Source organism: Thermobia domestica, chromosome 18, assembly GCF_964235325.1.
Source record: "Thermobia domestica chromosome 18, izTheDome1.hap1.1, whole genome shotgun sequence".
NCBI lineage: Eukaryota > Metazoa > Arthropoda > Insecta > Zygentoma > Lepismatidae > Thermobia > Thermobia domestica.
In genome coordinates, this window is record NC_137471.1 from 83489134 (window position 1) to 83507399 (window position 18266).

The 18266-nt window shown below is 34.1% G+C and overlaps 1 protein-coding gene across 2 annotated transcripts in view; it reads left to right on the forward strand.

The window, feature by feature from the left end:
• Setx (probable helicase senataxin) overlaps positions 1-8760 on the forward strand; it is a 216238-nt gene extending 207478 nt beyond the window's left edge. For both annotated transcript variants that reach the window (XM_081745377.1, XM_081745378.1), the window contains exon 20: positions 4155-8760. In XM_081745377.1, coding sequence (XP_081601503.1) covers positions 4155-4343 — 189 coding nt within the window. In that variant the 3' untranslated portion in view covers positions 4344-8760. The remainder of the gene's footprint in view (positions 1-4154) is intronic.
• Positions 8761-18266: the final 9506 nt, after the last annotated feature.

The window sequence follows — 18266 nt, forward strand, 5'->3', positions numbered from 1 at the left end:
GCAAAAATAAGTTCCACTGTTTTTCTAAATTATTTTCTTCCAGCCCCCTCAAAAACAATTTCTGGATCCGCCACTGCGGGGAGATATATAAAAATGATCGAAAATGGCCGATATTAGTGTCGAATGCATAGTTCTCAGAGTTGCTGAGACGAACAATGGCACTTCCGATACCATTTAAATTCAAATCCAACCCCGCAACTAGGGGGAGGGGGAAGATATACACCGTGATTTAAAAAGAATGACATGATTTTGGACGGTAATAATTACAGAATATGGAACGTGCCGGTAAGGAAATGAGGTTTGAATGAGCGTGGCGTTGAGTTTCAGAAAGTTAGATTTCAGTCAACGCGTCTTCTCAGTTCGCAGTCAGTCAGAAGTAAGATGGTGTCCGCTCCACAGAAGGCGGTGGCACCCAAAAACATTTGTCGTTAGTATCGCCAATTTGAAGAGACAGGATGCTTGTGCAAAAGAGTCCAAGTCGGCCTCGGTGACGTAAGTTTATGACGAATTTAGCTATCGTCTAGATGCTGTTCGTGCTGCTGCTGGTGAACACAGAGCATTTGTAATAGCATGGCTAAAACTTAAAGATTTTGTGAGTAGTTTGCAATTTATCCCATTTTTGTAGTATGTTTTTATCAACACATGTGGACTTTTAAAATCAGGTCATTTTTTTGAAACACCCTGTGCGAAAATGACCAATATTAGTGTCGAATCTATAGTTTTCGGGGTCGCTGAAATGGACAGTGACACTTCTGATGCCGTTTAAATCCAGATTCAACCTCGCATCTTAAGTGAGGAAGAGATATATATATAAAAATGATCGAAAATGACCGGCATTAGTGTCGAATCCATAGGTTTCGGAGTCGCTGAGACGAACAATGACACTTTCGATGTCGTTTAAATCCAAATTGAGCCCCAATTAGTGTTCCTAAAGTGTGTGTGTGTGTGGGGGGGGGGGGGGGTGACATGTAAAAGTAATTGAAAATGACCGAGATTTGTGTCGCATAGTTTTTGGAGTCCCTAAGTTTATTGGTGACAGTTTTGGTTCTCTTTAAGTCCAGTCCAAAATGAAACGTATTCTCCTGGTGCAAAGAACGGGCATTCTGCTAATAATAACAAAGGAAAATTGATAGAAAAGGAATGTTACATCTACCAATTAGATTCATGGCAAACACAGTTAAGTTATATATACCAATGTCATTACGATATTTATGTTTTTTCAGTAAAATACATCATGTGCTACTACACAAAAAAGACCAAAAATTAAATAAAAAGATTATATATATATATATATATATATATCGCAATGACTTCTCGTCTGCTTCATTGTTTGTAATCAATAAATCAATAACACTTGTTGTATTAACATGTGCTTCTGTTATGATGTGGGGATCCTTACTACACGGTGTATATATATATAATTTAAAACACCGTATTTACACATTTTAAAATCTATTTTGGCCACTGAAAACTACGCTGATTTTTAAATAGAGGTGTGTATCTGAGTACTTTAGTCCCTACTGGTAGGTGGGTATGTTATACGTATATATGTTAACATAATTATGATCTCGCTAATTAATAATCCTATAATATCATCTATTTTATCATAATAAATGCACAATAAATTTGTGGTTAAGGAAGAAAAACTATTCATACCATACGGAAAAAAAATTGTAAAATTCACGGAGCAAAAATTATGTTCATGATAATTCTTTCAAAATTAGGGTGTGCAAATTAGGATGGCTCAAGTTACGTTAGCAAATATGTTAGTAAACATAGAAAACAATGATGGTGTTCTCTATTTAGTGGCCACATCATTCTTGTTTAAATGTTGAACGATATAGATATATTTTGGAATAAAAATGAAACAAGTAAATATTATTTTAAAATATTTATTTTCTAAAGTTATATATAATTATCTCTAGTTTTCTATAAAATTTCCCTCCCGCTTTAAACATTATCGTAAAGAACAATGTGCTTTTGGATATCCTCCTCACACGTGTGCCACCTGTGATGAAAATTGACGACTGTTTTCATTTTTTCATCAATGTATAAACGCGTGCCGTCCAGAAAGGATGGATAATGTACTAGTCGCTAGGCGCGAAGTCTGGACTGTATGGCGAATTATCAAATTCCTTCAGGATTTGCAATGGATATTTTCACGTCTTTCCTTGAACAATTTGGCCCATTTTCACACTTTACTGTCATTTATTGCATTGTCACCATACACATCACATATGTGGCAATAAATAGTCACATTTGTCATATTTCTTGCTCTTAGGGATGGATGATTTATTTCACAGATGGCGTTCCACTCGACTGTCTTAAACATGTTAACCTCGCACTGTGAACCTACAGCACTGTGATGCTGTAAATACAAAAGGCGTCCGATTCTACGCAAGGGATCCCGGGAGTCCGCACACACACACACACATTCATCCTCAGGGACACGCAAAATTTCAAACAAAATAAGGTTATTTTAAAAATAATACTCTTATTATAGCCATGTGGTATTATAACCTGGTCACATTTTCTATAAAATGGAAAGTGTTGAATTTAGACATGTCTCACTTTAAAAATATTAACTTGGCTCTTGCCTAATTGCATGTTTATCAGTTGATTCATGTATACACATCCTTCTGTGTGCTGCTTGTAAGTTTTGGATACAAGTAAGAAAAGCTTGTATAAACATTTTCTATGGAAGGTAGACAGGTTTTATTATATATAAAACCGCAAGAGATTAGAAATGTAAATCGAAAGAAAGAAGAACTTTGACACTTTCTGTCAACAGTAGGCCACGGTGGCTCAGTGGTAGAGCGTTCACCTCTGATGCATGGGATCCTTGGTTTGATCCCAGTTCGCGCCAAATGAGCTTTGTGATGAACAAGCACCGTGTGCATGGGCTTTCTCGGGGTTCTCCCGTTTCCTCCCACTTTCTTCATTGCACAATTTCTCATAATCACAGTCTCCTTTAGCCTAGTTGGCATATCCGTGGGACGTAAAACTTAAAGATTTCATTTTCCTTCAACAGTGTACAGGGTAGGAGGGAACACCAGGAGCCGACTCATTAAGGACCTTTTTAATTGACCTTAGAGAGATACAAATATCACATTTAGAGGTGTTGGTGCAGCCATCGCCGCCGGCAATCACGCGGAAAAAGGAATTTGTGCACTTTTTGTTATTGCTGCAAAAATTCATTTTCAAAGGTTGACACCGCACAACTCGTAGGTCTAGTAAGAACGTGGCTTTTAAATTTAAAAGGATTCATATTACCGGGTAAATTCAACAACATATTCATTAAAGGCTTTAATCCAGTTTATTTGAATTTATAAGTCCAGCGGAAAGAGCAGCTTCAAAACTCAGAATCAAAGTAGACAAGAGAAGAGTTCATTAAGGACATCGACATGGCGTATAGGTTAAAAAAAAAAAAAAGTTCTAGCCACTATCCTTCGTAGAAAGGCCAATTGGATTGGACACATCTTGCGAAGAAATTGTCTTCTTCACACCGCCATAGAAGGAAAGATGGAAGAAAACCTAAGAATAGGAAGAAGAAGAAGACAACTGATCGATGATGGAAGCTGAAGATCGAGAAAAGTGGAAGAAACATTTCCAGGCCCAAATCTAAAAATTAAAAAATAAATAAATAAAAATTCTCATTAGTCCCAGGACCTGCCGAAAGGCAGAATACTTAATAAATAATCAGGTTTAAGAAGTTAAGTTCGGAGTTCAGTAAACGGCTAAAATTGCTAGTGCATAAAGTTGAATAAGAGCAACAAGATTACAGGGAGAAATTATTTGCAAAATTAAATAATCAACATTTCTATCAGGTAAATAAAAATTAATTTATTGAAATTAAAGGAAAACTAACAAATTTCGAAAGAATTGTGGTTAATGATTTCAGAAACATTCAGGCATTTGGAAGTGAATAAATCTTTTCCTGTTGTATTTGGTCTACCAGAAATTCATGAAGGAGATATATTTCTGAGATGATTATCTCTGGTAGAAATCATCCTGTTAATAAAATTTCAAATTGGTTATCTAAGCGTTTTTCCAATAACATCGGGATGTTTTTTAATGTTTGTGAGTGCTTACATAAGCAAAAATCATATCCGTAATGTATTAATATATTTATGTTGTTTTTAATTTCCTTGTAGAATGACCAGGTGTGGAAGGCACTAATAGAAGATGCTGGAAGGCGAAATGTCATTCAACTAGTACCTGAATCAGAAGCTTATTATCGTAATGACCTTATTAGGAGAGTAGTCCGAGAAGGTGCTGTGTCTGAACGCAGTCAGAAAATAATCCTGAAAAGACCGTCAAGTGATCAACGGCCATTTAGTTAACAGAATCACAAAGCGCAGACAGAATGTGTGAGCACATATATATATATGTATGTATGAGAGAATGAGTGTGTTTGTGTGAAAGAAGCCAATTACAGATTTAAAACTGTTGAATTATGAAGTGAAATGTTTTCCACTTGACATTGCTGTCAAGCCAGATTAATACTTGATTACTCTTGTGTGTGTATATACTTGACAGTAAGAAAGGTGAATATCGATAGTAACGCATTGGTGTGAACAGGGAGAATGATCCATGACGTTTAATGGCAGACTTGGGAAGGATGTGTTATAAAAAACTGTGCGTAAAATTTATTGCATTTAAGTGTGAAAAGTATAAAGAAAAGTAAACACACTTTTCTCTTACATTACTAAAAATAACAAAATCGAAAGTTCCATCTAACTGTCGTTCTCAAAATATATGTACTAACGTGTATGTATATATTTATTATATATATACAGTATATATATATATGTTGTATATTTCTGTTGACAAAAATGTATTAAACTAAGAATAAGGTATTTTTCTTTTGCGTTTAGATTTCAGCTTCTTTTCGGATATCATTTGCTTTCCGTTATGATATTTTAAATAAAGAATCTCGAGAAATCTTATTTCTAAAGTAGTCAAAAAGAAAAGGGAGAATTTTCTTTTTTTTTTTTCCGAAAATATATATTTGACAGGTTAAAATAAATAGTTTGATGATTTTTTTTTTAATGTATACACAAATAAAACTTAAAATGTAAATAAATAAATTTGGACTATCTTTATTTCTCGACAGCGTGCATAACGAGTAAAAGTTAGAAGTGGACTCACATAATAATAAAAGATAATACAGCAAAAAAAAAAGAAAAAAAAAGAAAAGAAAAGAAAAAAAAGAAAAAAAGGTTCTGTGCACCGGACCCCAGGTACGGATTCGATGTATTTTGTTACGCAGAATCCAAATTTCGAAACCCCAAGACAATCGACTTTTTATTTAAAAAAAAAAAAAAAAAAACTAGCGATTTTGCATAGGGAGAATGCATGTAAGACAGCCATACAAAAAAAATTCTGCACTGTTGACCCCAGGATATGGGTTCGATGTATTTTGATACACAGGATCCAAAGTTCGAAACCCCAAGATAACCGACCGTGTCAATTTTTTTTTTATGGGCGAAAAACTTCAGCGAATTTTGGTACGTAAAACAGCACATAGTTTTTCGCCCATAAAGTAAAATTGACACGGTCAATCGTCTTGGGGAAGGGGGGGAGGTCGAATTTTGGATTCTGTGTACCAAAATACATCAAATCCATACCCTTTGATGCGCTGCACAGAACTTTTTTTATTGTGTTACGTATATCCTCCTCATCTAAAATCACTAGTTTTTCTCCCATAAAAAGAAATGCAGATCGATCGTCCTGGGCTTCCGAAATTTGGATTCTGTATAACAGAATACACGGAATCCATACCCTGGGATCCAGTGTACAGAACTTCTAATTTTTTTTTATTTTTATTTTTTTATTTTATTTTTTTTATTTATTTTTTTATGTCTCTGTAATCAGACAGTAAGTTCTGCGTGACGAGGCCTCATTTGTACTTATGATTATTTCATTTTAACAAATATTTACCAACTTCTGTAAATCTCTTGCCAAAGACTAAACTAGCTTCTTTAAAGTTTTCTATTTCTCTGCTTAAATAGAGTCCAATACAGCTGTTCGCTACAAAAGAAATGAGACACCTGGCTAGTATGTGGAACAAAATATCACCTTATGATACTAATCATGATCGTCATACGAGTAGAAAGATCTCGGAAGACTCATTCATGTAGTCCAAGTGTTTTAGGCGTGAGCTTAATGATATATCAAGTGTCAATGTTGCATTTTAGGCCTTTACGTTGTTATCATTTTAGAAATGCGCCTGATGCTGGCCTGAAACCCTTGTCTACCAGTACCTGCTTTATTGAAAATCGTAATAATAAGATCAGGCTAAAAGCAAACTATTGAGTCAATTTTGTTTGTCAGTAACTTCTGCAAATGGGTATTTTGATCTAAGTTGGATTGACTTGCATATATTAATGAAAGAAGAAAACACCCGATTTTTTTACACGCTAGAATCCTCTATAGGTGTGAATTCTGTAACAGACAATGAGTGAAAAAGTGACTGACTGGATCGAAACTCGAACCCAGAACTACCATGCCGATGCGTTAACCATTACGCCACCCAGTCAACTTCTCAGGTGGTCCGAGATGAGAGAGTAAGCGGCTGTTCTGAAAAACGGATTGGGTGACGTAATGGTTAACTCATCGGCATTGTATGCCGGAGGTCCCGGGTTCGAGTCTCGGTCCAATCAGTCACTTTTTCACTCTTTGCGTGTTATGAATTGACTTAAGTTTATCTTCGAAGAGCATAATACATTTTACATACGAATCGAAACAAACGTTAAAGGAAGAGAAATTAAAGCTATATGTAGTTTACTACTTGACAGTTGGACAACAGTATTTACATAAAATCAGAATTCTAAAAGAACAAATAACAATACGATTACATTTGGTTAACTAAACGAGAACAAAATAGTAATAAAGATACGGTTTTCGGGGAAATATTCAATAAGAATTATCAGGAATGTATTATTGGCATGTCATTCATCATAAATTGAGAATCTTGTATACAGTTCAATAGTTTTCCACCTGTCTCTTCCTCTCGGCGTATCTCTCTCAATATCATACAAATGCATTCTTTTTCATCTTTTCTTTTTTGTCGCCTATTATTTCTTCAGTGACGTCTCTCAGAATGAAATTGCTTTCCAATCCACACCAATTATGCAAAACTCTCTATCGATTCGATTAAAGTTGTACTTTTATGTCGCGTACTGTAATTATTTTACAGCTACAAATACTAGTTTCGTATTTTCTGTTACACATGCTAGGCTGTAATACGGTTCATGTAAAGACTAATACAAATACGTAACAGCTGCGAGCTTGAGGGTGTTACTCCAGTGTTCCTTCGTTGTTATTAAGAATATGTTGATTGAACGAGTGAGGCAGTGAGGTGTTAGTAATATTTTAATATTATAGGTATGCGAAGACTTTAAGATCATGTCAGGCAACAGTCCTATAATTGAACCATTCTAGAAAGAGAAAAAAATGTTAATCTTTTAAAAATTGGGCGTTGTTCAATACCACTTTTGCAGATCGTCAGAATATGAGAAGGGACATTTCGTTATCCCGTGTGTGCACGCGTATGAACAGCAATAAGATAGAAGTAGTCAGACAGTAGAAAAAAGTAAATATTATATTAAATTATACAGCCACACACACACACACACACACAAACTGCATCGGCCCCATGGTATGAATTTGAAAGTTCTGTGTAGCGGACCCCAGAATTTGGATTCGAGTATTTTGTTACACAGAATCCAAATTTCAAAACTTCCAGACGATTGACCTGTCAGTTCCTTTTTATGGGCGAAAAACTTGAGCGATTTTGGATGGGTAAGGCACGTTTTTTTGCCCATAAAACAAAATTGACACGGCCAATCGTCCTAGAGTTTCGAAATTTGGATTCTGTGTAACAAAATGTATCGAATCCATATCCTGCTGTCCGCTAGACAGAACTTTTGTGTATGGTTGTTATTACCTGTGTCCACCGTATCCGAAATCGCTCAAGTGTTTCGCCCATAAAAAGGAACGGACACGGTCAATCGTCCCGGTGTTTCGAAATTTAGATTCTGTGTAACAAAATACATCTAATCCATACCTTGAATTCCGCTGCGCATAACTTATATATATATATATATATATATATATATATATATATATATATAGCTGTGTTACATGTAGCCTCCCTATCCAAAATCGCTGAAGTTTTTCGCCCATAACAAAAAATTGACGCGGTCGATTGTCCTAGGGTTTCGAAATTTGGATTCTGTGTAACAATATACATCAAATCTATATCCTGGGGGCAGGCTCACAGAGCTTTTATTTTTGTGTGTGGCTGTGTTATTTTTCAACATTGTAGCGTAAAGGCGTGAGTTGAGTTGTATAGCATGTGAGAGACAAAAAGAAAAAAGTTCTTGAAATTTCACCTACTGATGAAAACACAGTGCGTGCAAAGTTTTAGGAAGGATATCTGGGTGGTCATATTTTCTTTTTATTTATGTATTCTTTCAGCGATAAATCCGAAATACAGAAAGTTTTGGCGTTGTTATTGTTATCCTATATTATCAGATTTTACATTCGTCCTATTTATTTGCATAATTCAATGCAAATTATTATATATTTCTCTTTTTATAATGGCAATAATGTAAAATTTTCAACTTCATTGTTCATTTGAAGCAAGTTTGTGTGATATCAGAAGTATTAAAACGACCTGTAAAATCTGATTGATATGTTTAGAATTATATCGGACGTTAGTCACTGTTGAGTTTAAAGGATATCTTGTAACTGTTTGAAAAAAGTTCATTTTTACATTTGTTAAGCCACAGAAGTTCTAGCCTCGTACTTATAAAGTTAGTTTAAAATAATCGAGAGTCTCGTATAAATTTTCGTTTGAACAAACAAAGAGAATGAAATCATGTGAGAGATTACATCAAACACTGCCAAGAAAATTTAAAAGGGAACAAACTATTACTTCTTTTCTCTAATTGCATTTACTGTAATCCTCTGTGCATAATATTTTATTTGGGTCACCCCGTAGCCAAGTAAAAGGTTTGCGTAGTATCAGATTCTGTTTTCGGTGACCTCCCAGCTTGCTTTATCCTAAATGCAAAACATAAGTGGCATTTGTCTTGTCATATTAACTTCTATTTTCCAGATGATGATGCATATTATTTCTATATCAACTTGCATCAAGATAAACAATTACAGCTTAAATGTTTTGTTCTTGTAGTTCTTAGTGTTATTTATTTTGAGCATAATTGAGTTTGTATGGCTTAAAGTGATATTTATCTGGATATTAATGTAGACTGTGCTCCACAGAAAATAGAATTAAGATCTCACGTCAAATGTGAACGTGCTAAGATTTGGGTTGTCGGAAACTGTGCATTTGAACTGCCTAATGGTTAACTGTAGAAGTTGTTAAATTGCATTACCATATCATAATAATGTTGTATGTTTTACTGTATTTCAGTGTGTATTGTTCTGGATGCTTACTACGCTTTTTTTTTTTTTTTTTTTTTTTTTTTTTTTTTTTTTTTTTTTAAATAATAAATTCTCATCAGACTGTTCATAGTAAATGTAGTACTTCTTTTTTTTCCGCGTACTACCAGTCTTTCTGCTGTTGATCAAAGAGTCTGAATTTTATTTCTAAAACTTAAGATTTATTGAAGTATCTTTCAGTGCGAACCCATTCTTCAATCACATCTTCCAGCCAACTCTACTTGCTTATTCGTTGTTGGGTGTTCTCCTGAACCATTTTATTTAATCGAATTCTGTAACTACAAATGAAGAAATCTTTGTGAAATAATAGTAGGATTATAATCAGTTATCGGTTTTAAATAAGGCATAACAATCGGAGAAGAGATGAAACAAATAGTACTTTTTATTAGAATTAGGTTCAAGGTTCTTTGAATGTCGTAATGTTTCAAATTACCTAATTTTGTCTTTTTGTAATTGTGTACATAATTTTGTCCATGTAATGCCAGCAAACTACAAATTGGCGAATTGTACGTGAAAGGCTGATTTCAAAACAATCTTTATTAGGGTGTAGCTAAATTTAATGAGACAGTTTCATTTTCCTAGGAGGAGAAACAAATGTGAGGATAAAAACATTCAGAAAGTTAACTAACGCTCACGTATTATATGCCCTGGAAATCCTAAAACGATTATTATAACCCTAGTATGATTGAATAAAGTGTAAACAATATTTGTGTGAAGCCGAAGGTCTTCATTAGTGTCTGTAACAGAAGTGTCTAGTTACTGATACCATACTAGGAATAGAACAATCCTTTTAGGATTCACAGGGCACATAATAGGTAAGCATCAGCTAATTTTAACAAAATATGCCAGATTCAATGTGTGTTAAAATTCAGAGGGAAACTTCTATTTTCAAGATAACAATATTAAACATATCTGTCTAGCAAATTAAAAAAAAAAATAAGAACTCACCAATCACAATACGAAATAATCTCGATACTGGCTATGTCATATATTGGAATTTTCTTCTTATCACTGTTTTATATATTAATGTGCTTTTACACAAAGAATGTGTTTATTTCGTTAAACATGTAAATATTGTAATTACAAATGATTACATTCAAACATATGTATTATTTTGTGACTCAGAAAAGTGAAGTTTAAGATGATTTATCTGCTAACAGAAGTTGCTTTTTACTTTGATTGTTTATTTCTATTGTGCAAGAATATGTGTATGATTCTATTATCGATAAGTTTCCTGCAGTTATAAAAAATATAAAAGCAAATCAGTTCCTTTTAATGTAGAAATATGTGCTTTAAAATTTCCCTTTATTTGTTTCAAGTTAATAAAGTGTATTCAGCGTACTGTATAAAATATAAAATATGTATTCGACGATCTTTTTGTATTAAAAGATACACAGCAGAAGTGCTGTATAAAGCTGTAGAAAATCTTGGAATACGAAGGTACACTCATGTCCAAAATGATTGTCGCATATTTATAACTGTCTTCTTGTAAGAATATAATTTGATAATGATTTTGCAGGGTACTTTTAATACTGATACTATGTGTATAATCGGTAAATGTATATTTGTGGTACATTTCATAGGAAAAGAATTATAAATACGAAAATTAGAATAAGTAAAATAAAATGTTGCTAAATGAACAAGAAAGTTATATTTTCGTTTTATTGTTCTTATTTACTACTCTTTTGACATGAAATTTGCGACATACATGTCTTTACCGATTATACACATACTAACATTATAAGAAATAACGAGCGAATTCGTTATGAAATTATATTCCTACAACAACATATTTATAGACATGCGACAATAATTTTGGACATGAGTGTACACTAGTGAGTGAAAAATAAAATTGTATAGTTAATGTTCTATGTGAAATGTACAGATATAATACCAGTTCAGTCAAAAACGTGCGATCAGTCCCAGTATATATCGTGATCAGACCCCAATGTGTTTACACTATAGAGTAGAATACAGAGGTTATTGCAGTCTTGCAGGACACTGTGCTTCCCTAAATTTTCAGATTTCATGGTCTCAGCTTTTTGTATGTCCTTTCCCTAGTTCTATTTGCCCACAGTAGACATTACCCCACCCTCCCCGCCTTTTGGGGGGGGGGTATGCAGTCGTTTGGCAAAAAAGATCAGTTTAAAGTACATCAACGCTCAGAACTAGTGATAGGGAGAATAATGTTCTAGTTGGAATAATCCACCAATGTAGTTTTGCAGGGAATTAAGAAAATTTTGTAGCAAATGTGTTAAAATCCACAATGAATCGTATCGCTGTGCGTGATCAACAGCAGAAGTAAAAGGCACCTGTTACTCAAATCTTGCATTCTATACTTTTGTGCTCTGATATACTTGCCTCAGATACAAACTCGTTGTGGTTCAGCTCCCATGTCTTTAAACGGTAGGTCCTGTCTCATGTAACCTCGTTGTAGAAAAGGGGCGTTAAATACCAAACTAACCAACCTACGTACATGGACAGACGGAATTGCATGCTAGCAAATAAGGTTTATTTTGATGTTGGGCCTACATAACGTATGAGCACGCAGATAGCATAATTAGGTTACTATATCAGCTAATAACAACACTAACTTTTCGTGCTAGGAAATTCAGTGTCACTACCTGACCAAACTTCTTTACTGAACTGGTGTATTAGTTATGTGATTCATAAAGTTAAATGTTTAGATTATATGCTTTGCTTTGGATTTAAATTTCTATTATACATATCAATAATGTAAATTATGCTGATGTGTTTGAAAATACTGATTATAGCCAGATATCAGACTTCTGTATACCAAAATTGGGTAGAATAATTAAAGTACTATAATGTGAAAAGTGTCAAAATATAATACCACTGAGAAATTTTCGAACATACCGGATTTGAGTGAGCATAGTATGTGAACCTGTTACTTTGGCACGAGAACTTTGCCGCCGTATGCCAGAGGTACTCTTGTCTAAAGCATAAATTTTGGCGACCGTTGGATTAGGATTTGAGAGCTACTGTAGATGATATATCTAATTATAAATCTTAAAATGGACACACATAAAGAATCATATTAGTTTTGTGTGAAAGCTATAGACGAGAGTTAATGTAGTGACAGAAATTGGAAAGGAAAACAAGCTTTATGTGTTTTGTAATCATTTATACCTTGTGTTAACGTTTTTTAAAAGCCAAAAATACCATATTTTGAAAAGTGTTTACAATGGTTTCGTATGCCCAGTTTTTCCCCGTAGGATTAGCAACGAAAGTACTACATACACAACTCCCACTGAGCGACAATAGACCACAGAAAACCGTATAAAGGCCGTCATGAGGCACAACGAGGCATAAAGTGCTGCAAAACATGTAAAACTTGTTTTCCTTTCAAATTTCTGTCATTGCATTGATTCCATAACAAAACTAATATGTTATTCACCTCCCACACTTTTCGTTATACAATGCAATATCTAATACAGATTGTCTTTTTATGTGTGTATTTTAAGAATTATAATTTGATATTTCATATGCAGTGTCTCTCGGATCCCAACCCAACTGTCGCCAAATTTTATGCTTTAGGCAGGAGTACCTCTGATACACGGCAGCAAAGGTCTCGTGCCAAACATATTAGGTTCACAGTAGATGCTTACTCAAATCTGGTGTGTGAGAAAACATTTTAGCGGCAGGGTATGCCATAATAAATGATTTCTGTAAGAATCTGAACAGAAAAACCTACAATCATTTAAGATAAAATAGTTAAATCGCGCGTTGTTCAATAATTTCAGTGTTATAGTGTGCACACGTTGTCAGAATTCTGTTACTTGTTCATAATTTTAATACTGTATTTATTATCTCACTATGTAAGAAGGCAGTATGTAAAGCTATCAATTTTTGCTTCTCCTGTTTGCAGTTTGAAACGTAAATGTCATGTTCAATAAGGAAAAGTCTTTGCCGGATCAGAATTTACTTTTGAATAAAGCCTGTCGTAATAGAGTTTGATCTGCTTAAACCAGAAACGATGATTATTTCTTCATCGGTTCAAGTCGTGGCGCATACTGGTATGCAGCAAACTTTATTCATAACACAAAGACAAGAAGAAAATAGTTACAACAATGGACATTTTTATAACTCAGTTCCTAATTAAATATGAACTATACTACCTACATGCTAAGGCTTTTAGAACAATATCAAGCATAACTTGGTGGGCTAGTGGCATATTCCAGAACTGCGTGTTGGGCTAGCTCTTTTTATTCCATAACCCTTCATCCCACACCTTTATCTTACCTTTCTTTTTCCTCGGTAGACAAAATACCTAGGTATAAATTTGAAAAAAGGGTTCCCCATTCTATTTAGGGATGTCCTTTAAAGCAATCTGGTCTAAATACTCCATTTTTAAAAAATAATAAAAGTGAACACTATAAAGTTGGTTCTTTGAAATTTCATTCACGCTGTTCTTTCTCCATATATGACTGTAGGCTACAATGGTGTATTCTCCAACTAATTTTCGGAATAGCTCTTTTTATTCGATAATTCCTTCATCCTTTAAAACAATATAAATTCAAAATTCCATTAATATGCGCAATGTAATCCCATTTTATTTAGGAATATCGTTTAAACTAATCCAGCTCAAAATGCTCTCACTTCCTTATATATATAAATTCGTCCGACAGAGAAAATTCTTTTCACTCACTCTTTTTTCTTACCTTCGATCCCAGCTCGCGCCGTGTGGACTTTGTGGTGGACAAACACCGTGCTTGTGGGTTTTCTCGGGGTTCTCCCGTTTCCTCCCACTTTCTTCATTCCACCATTTCACTCATCTATCATCATCACCGTCTCCTTTAGCCTAACCGGCATAACCGTGGGACGTAAAACTAAAGGTTTCATTTCATTTTTCATTTTCTTTTTTCTTACCCAGAATATTCAGTTTCTTCGTGACAATTGTTAAGACACCATTACCCTTTAGCTGGTATGCGTTTTAGTGGCTATAGTTCTCATCAGTATGTTTGAAAACTATTATCAATCCTGAAAAGACATCGGTAGCTTGTGACTACCATAATGTAATTAACTTATCTACCAATGATGGTGCAAATTATTTTAAGGACCCGTGCAATTTATCAAAATATGGTTTTATTAATTACCAAGTTCGTTATACTGGGATAGTAGTAATTGGGTTGCTTTGTGTCATTGAAATAAAACTCCATTTTTTCGAAATTTTGGCTTAAACATGAGAATTACCTTTCTACTTTCAAGAACGCATTAGCTCCTACTGAGAACAAATTAAAATTTTATCTTTCCCAGCAGTAGCTAAGTAGTACTTGCATGTGAATAAAAAATATAACAAATTCATCCCCATGCTTAAGTAAAAATCTCGAAAAATGGATTTGGTTCACTGTGATATAAGATCATCCAATTGATGTGTGCAAGTGAATTTCTGTCATTCGATTTTTGTGTAATAATCTATTATTCACTCGAACTACCTAATTTTCATCTTTTGTATAGTTTTGAATCATAAGTGAAAGAACTACAGTTACTTTTGCTTTGCTAATCTAATACCCTTCTCAGTACGTTGGACAAATGAGTAGAAACTGCTCTTGGGCAGAACATATTGACAGACTAATATCTATAAACTAATAAAAAAAAATCGCTCATTTCAAGCATACTTACCAGAGGAGAGGACTTCGTCCTCTGAAGGTATTCTTCCCACTTCTGGAACGGCTGTACTAATGTTTCAACATACCTTTATGCAGTATTAAAACATTGTTTGAAGTCTCGCTGGTTTTGAAAGTATAATGGATTCTAAACGAAGGATATCATCAGCATGAAGTAACGTGTGGAACATCATTTACGCTTCAAAATTTGGACAATATGCTGTTGAACGCCAGACTTCCAACTGCTTCTTTAATGTCCGAATACAGTAATAGCTGTTTTTTGAATCCCAAAATTGAATGTTGAGGATCCTTACTTGGAATTTTCAGAATAATTATACAGCTTTTCTCTTGTGCACCTTGTACATTTGAAAGTTTCTCACCAAAGCATCTTGCCACAACTAAAAGTCACAGGCTTCAAACCTGGAGATAGAGGAGGCCAAAGCCAAGAAAAGGATACCGTGCCACCAATACCTCTCTCGCCAATTTTTTTGTCCAAATGTCTCACGAAAGGGCAAATTCAGGGTACTCCGTCTTGTTTCAGGTAAACAGCATTTTGTTATCGCGTCTGTTTAATTCTGGAACTCAGCGTCAATTGTCAAAATAAAAATTGTACACTGAAGGTTCTGCTTATTTAGTACTGGAATGTGGGAAAATGCAATCCTGTAAGCAGTATAAGAAAAAAAAAAAATATTTGTCTGCTCTTTATATGTATATATATATGTTGTAAAGTTTGAAAGAACCAAATTCATTATAAGGGTAGCAATGTATAGATATTGCTATAAGAAAATATTTTCTCTTAAAGTCTGAAATGCAGAAATACGACCTTAGGTTTTCTGCCGTGTCTTCTACAGTATATTTTGTATCCTCCGCCGTCTTGTTTACATGCTACTTGCAAGGAACATGACATTTCTAGTTTAACAACTCACGGTTATGCCCCTTAGGCGAAAGAACAGAGGTGTTAAATGAAGTGAATGATTATGAAAGTAAATTTTAAGTACTCCCATTATGAATCAAATTTGGGACTACGTGAACCAAGGGCGCACGTACTAGCCACTAGATAAGCAGGGAAGGCTACTCGCAAGCCGGTAAAGGAATAATTCTCATATATATGTTCTGATGGTGTAGTTATTTTGACACTCTTGTATGAGGGGAGAAACTGAAAATTACGTTCAAGTTCGAACAGATTGTAGGAAAATTCCCAACGTAAATGCTCATCTGATGCTCTCTATTAACGGAAGTTAATTCACAGTGCTTATTTGCAACAGTTTTGTTTCTGGACTGAAGAAAAGATATATCGAGTACTATAGAGTACATACTATTAAAATTAAAAATCTTACCTTGTTCCTGAACCGGTATTCTTATTTAGGATTTCACTTTCCACAATACTTAAGCCTCCTCTATGGTCATGTACGAGTGCCTATAAAATGTAAGCTGAAATGTAATATGTATGTTATATGTTGTTTTGTTTCTAGTTCTGTAAAAGAAAAATAACCCTAAGTATTCCGAAAACACTTGTAAGTCTTGTTTCCAGTCACTTTCATAGAATTTAAGGCTGCTCCTTGTGAATTGTTTTTACATATAAATTCATTATCACTTACCATTAATTAATTTAATTCCCTGTGTGAAATTATGCAGTTTAATGATAACGGTCATTTCTTTATGTTTTGTGAATTATTCTTTAATTCTAATGTACACTTAGTAACTTTTTACTGTAACACTTAGTAACTTTTTACTGTAGTAGCATTTTAATCCTTAAACTTTTCAATGTGTGGAATTTTTACTTCAGTTATGTGTCGATTTCTAAATTGGTCCACACTTCAATAATTTATTCTTTTAAGTTTCGTTTCTGTTCACGCTTGGAGTGTACAGTTTAAAATTTTCTGTTTGAGAAGACGTGTACTGAAATGAAAATTGAAAGAAAAATCAATTGTGGACCAACATAGAAATAGGCACATAATTGAAGTAAAAATTCAAGAATGTAACAAGTTTAAAAATTAGCATATTACTGCAGTAAAAAGTGAATAAGTGTACATTACAATTAAACAATAATTCACAGAATATAAGGAAATAACCGAATTAAATTGCATAATTTCACACTTGGGAATTAATGGTAAGTGATATTGAATGTATATGTAAAAACGATCCACAATAAAAGGAGACGAGGTTTATCTTTCATCCGTAGTACAGGCATAATCTATACCTGAAGTAATTGTATAGACCAAAGAAAGGCAAAAATAAACATAATATTACAAAATTCATAAATTTATGTACTATTTAATAGTAACAGTAAGAGAGTTTCATCACTGAGGTTAACTTCTTAAGTAAGTGATGAACTTCTTTGTTAAACTATTCTGCAGGTTGTATTACTTTCGAGACTTTATGATGATAGTCGTATGTGTGGGATTCTTCAAGTGCTAAACTGTTTTAATATACAATGAAAAAGGCTCATGTAGCTCTTGTGTTGTAATCATGTGTGCTATTTGCTTGCTCAAGACTATGTTCAAGTTATGTAAATATTTGTACTTGAAAAACACTTCGAATACCAAGAATTTCATCACTTAAACATCATGACTCTTAAAACTTACATAGCACCTACTTAATTGAGACCGCAAATAAAATAAACATGATACTAGCACTTAAGAGTGCTTGTTGAGTACAGGGAATATCTTGCATAACGTGGTTTCTGTTATTACAGATAACCCTCCTTGCTCCTCTAGTAGCTAGCGCCTGTGCACGTGGTCTCGGGTATGATTCCCGGGGAGAGAAGGGCATGACCGTGGAACGTTAAACAAAAATTGCATTTCATTACATTTACGAATTGACAATAGGTTTGACAGCTCAATTAACAAAAAAAAAAAAAAAAAAAAAAATATCGAAGTAAAGTAGTAAGTGACACGTGAAAATATTGTACAAGTTAAGTCGCGTATGGGATAATGGTGTGACGATATTAGCTACAATTGAAGAATGTCTGCACGGTATTTCTGTGGTTTGATGTAAGCTTGTAGCAGACAATATCGGAGTTCTCCCGTTTTCTCTCACACTCAATATTTCATCAGTTCTTTTCACAAATCATTCATTTCCATTAATAATCAGTCTTCTTTACCCTACAAGGCATAATTGAAGATCTGAATTTCAAAACATCCCAAATCAACTTTTTTCGTATTTTCA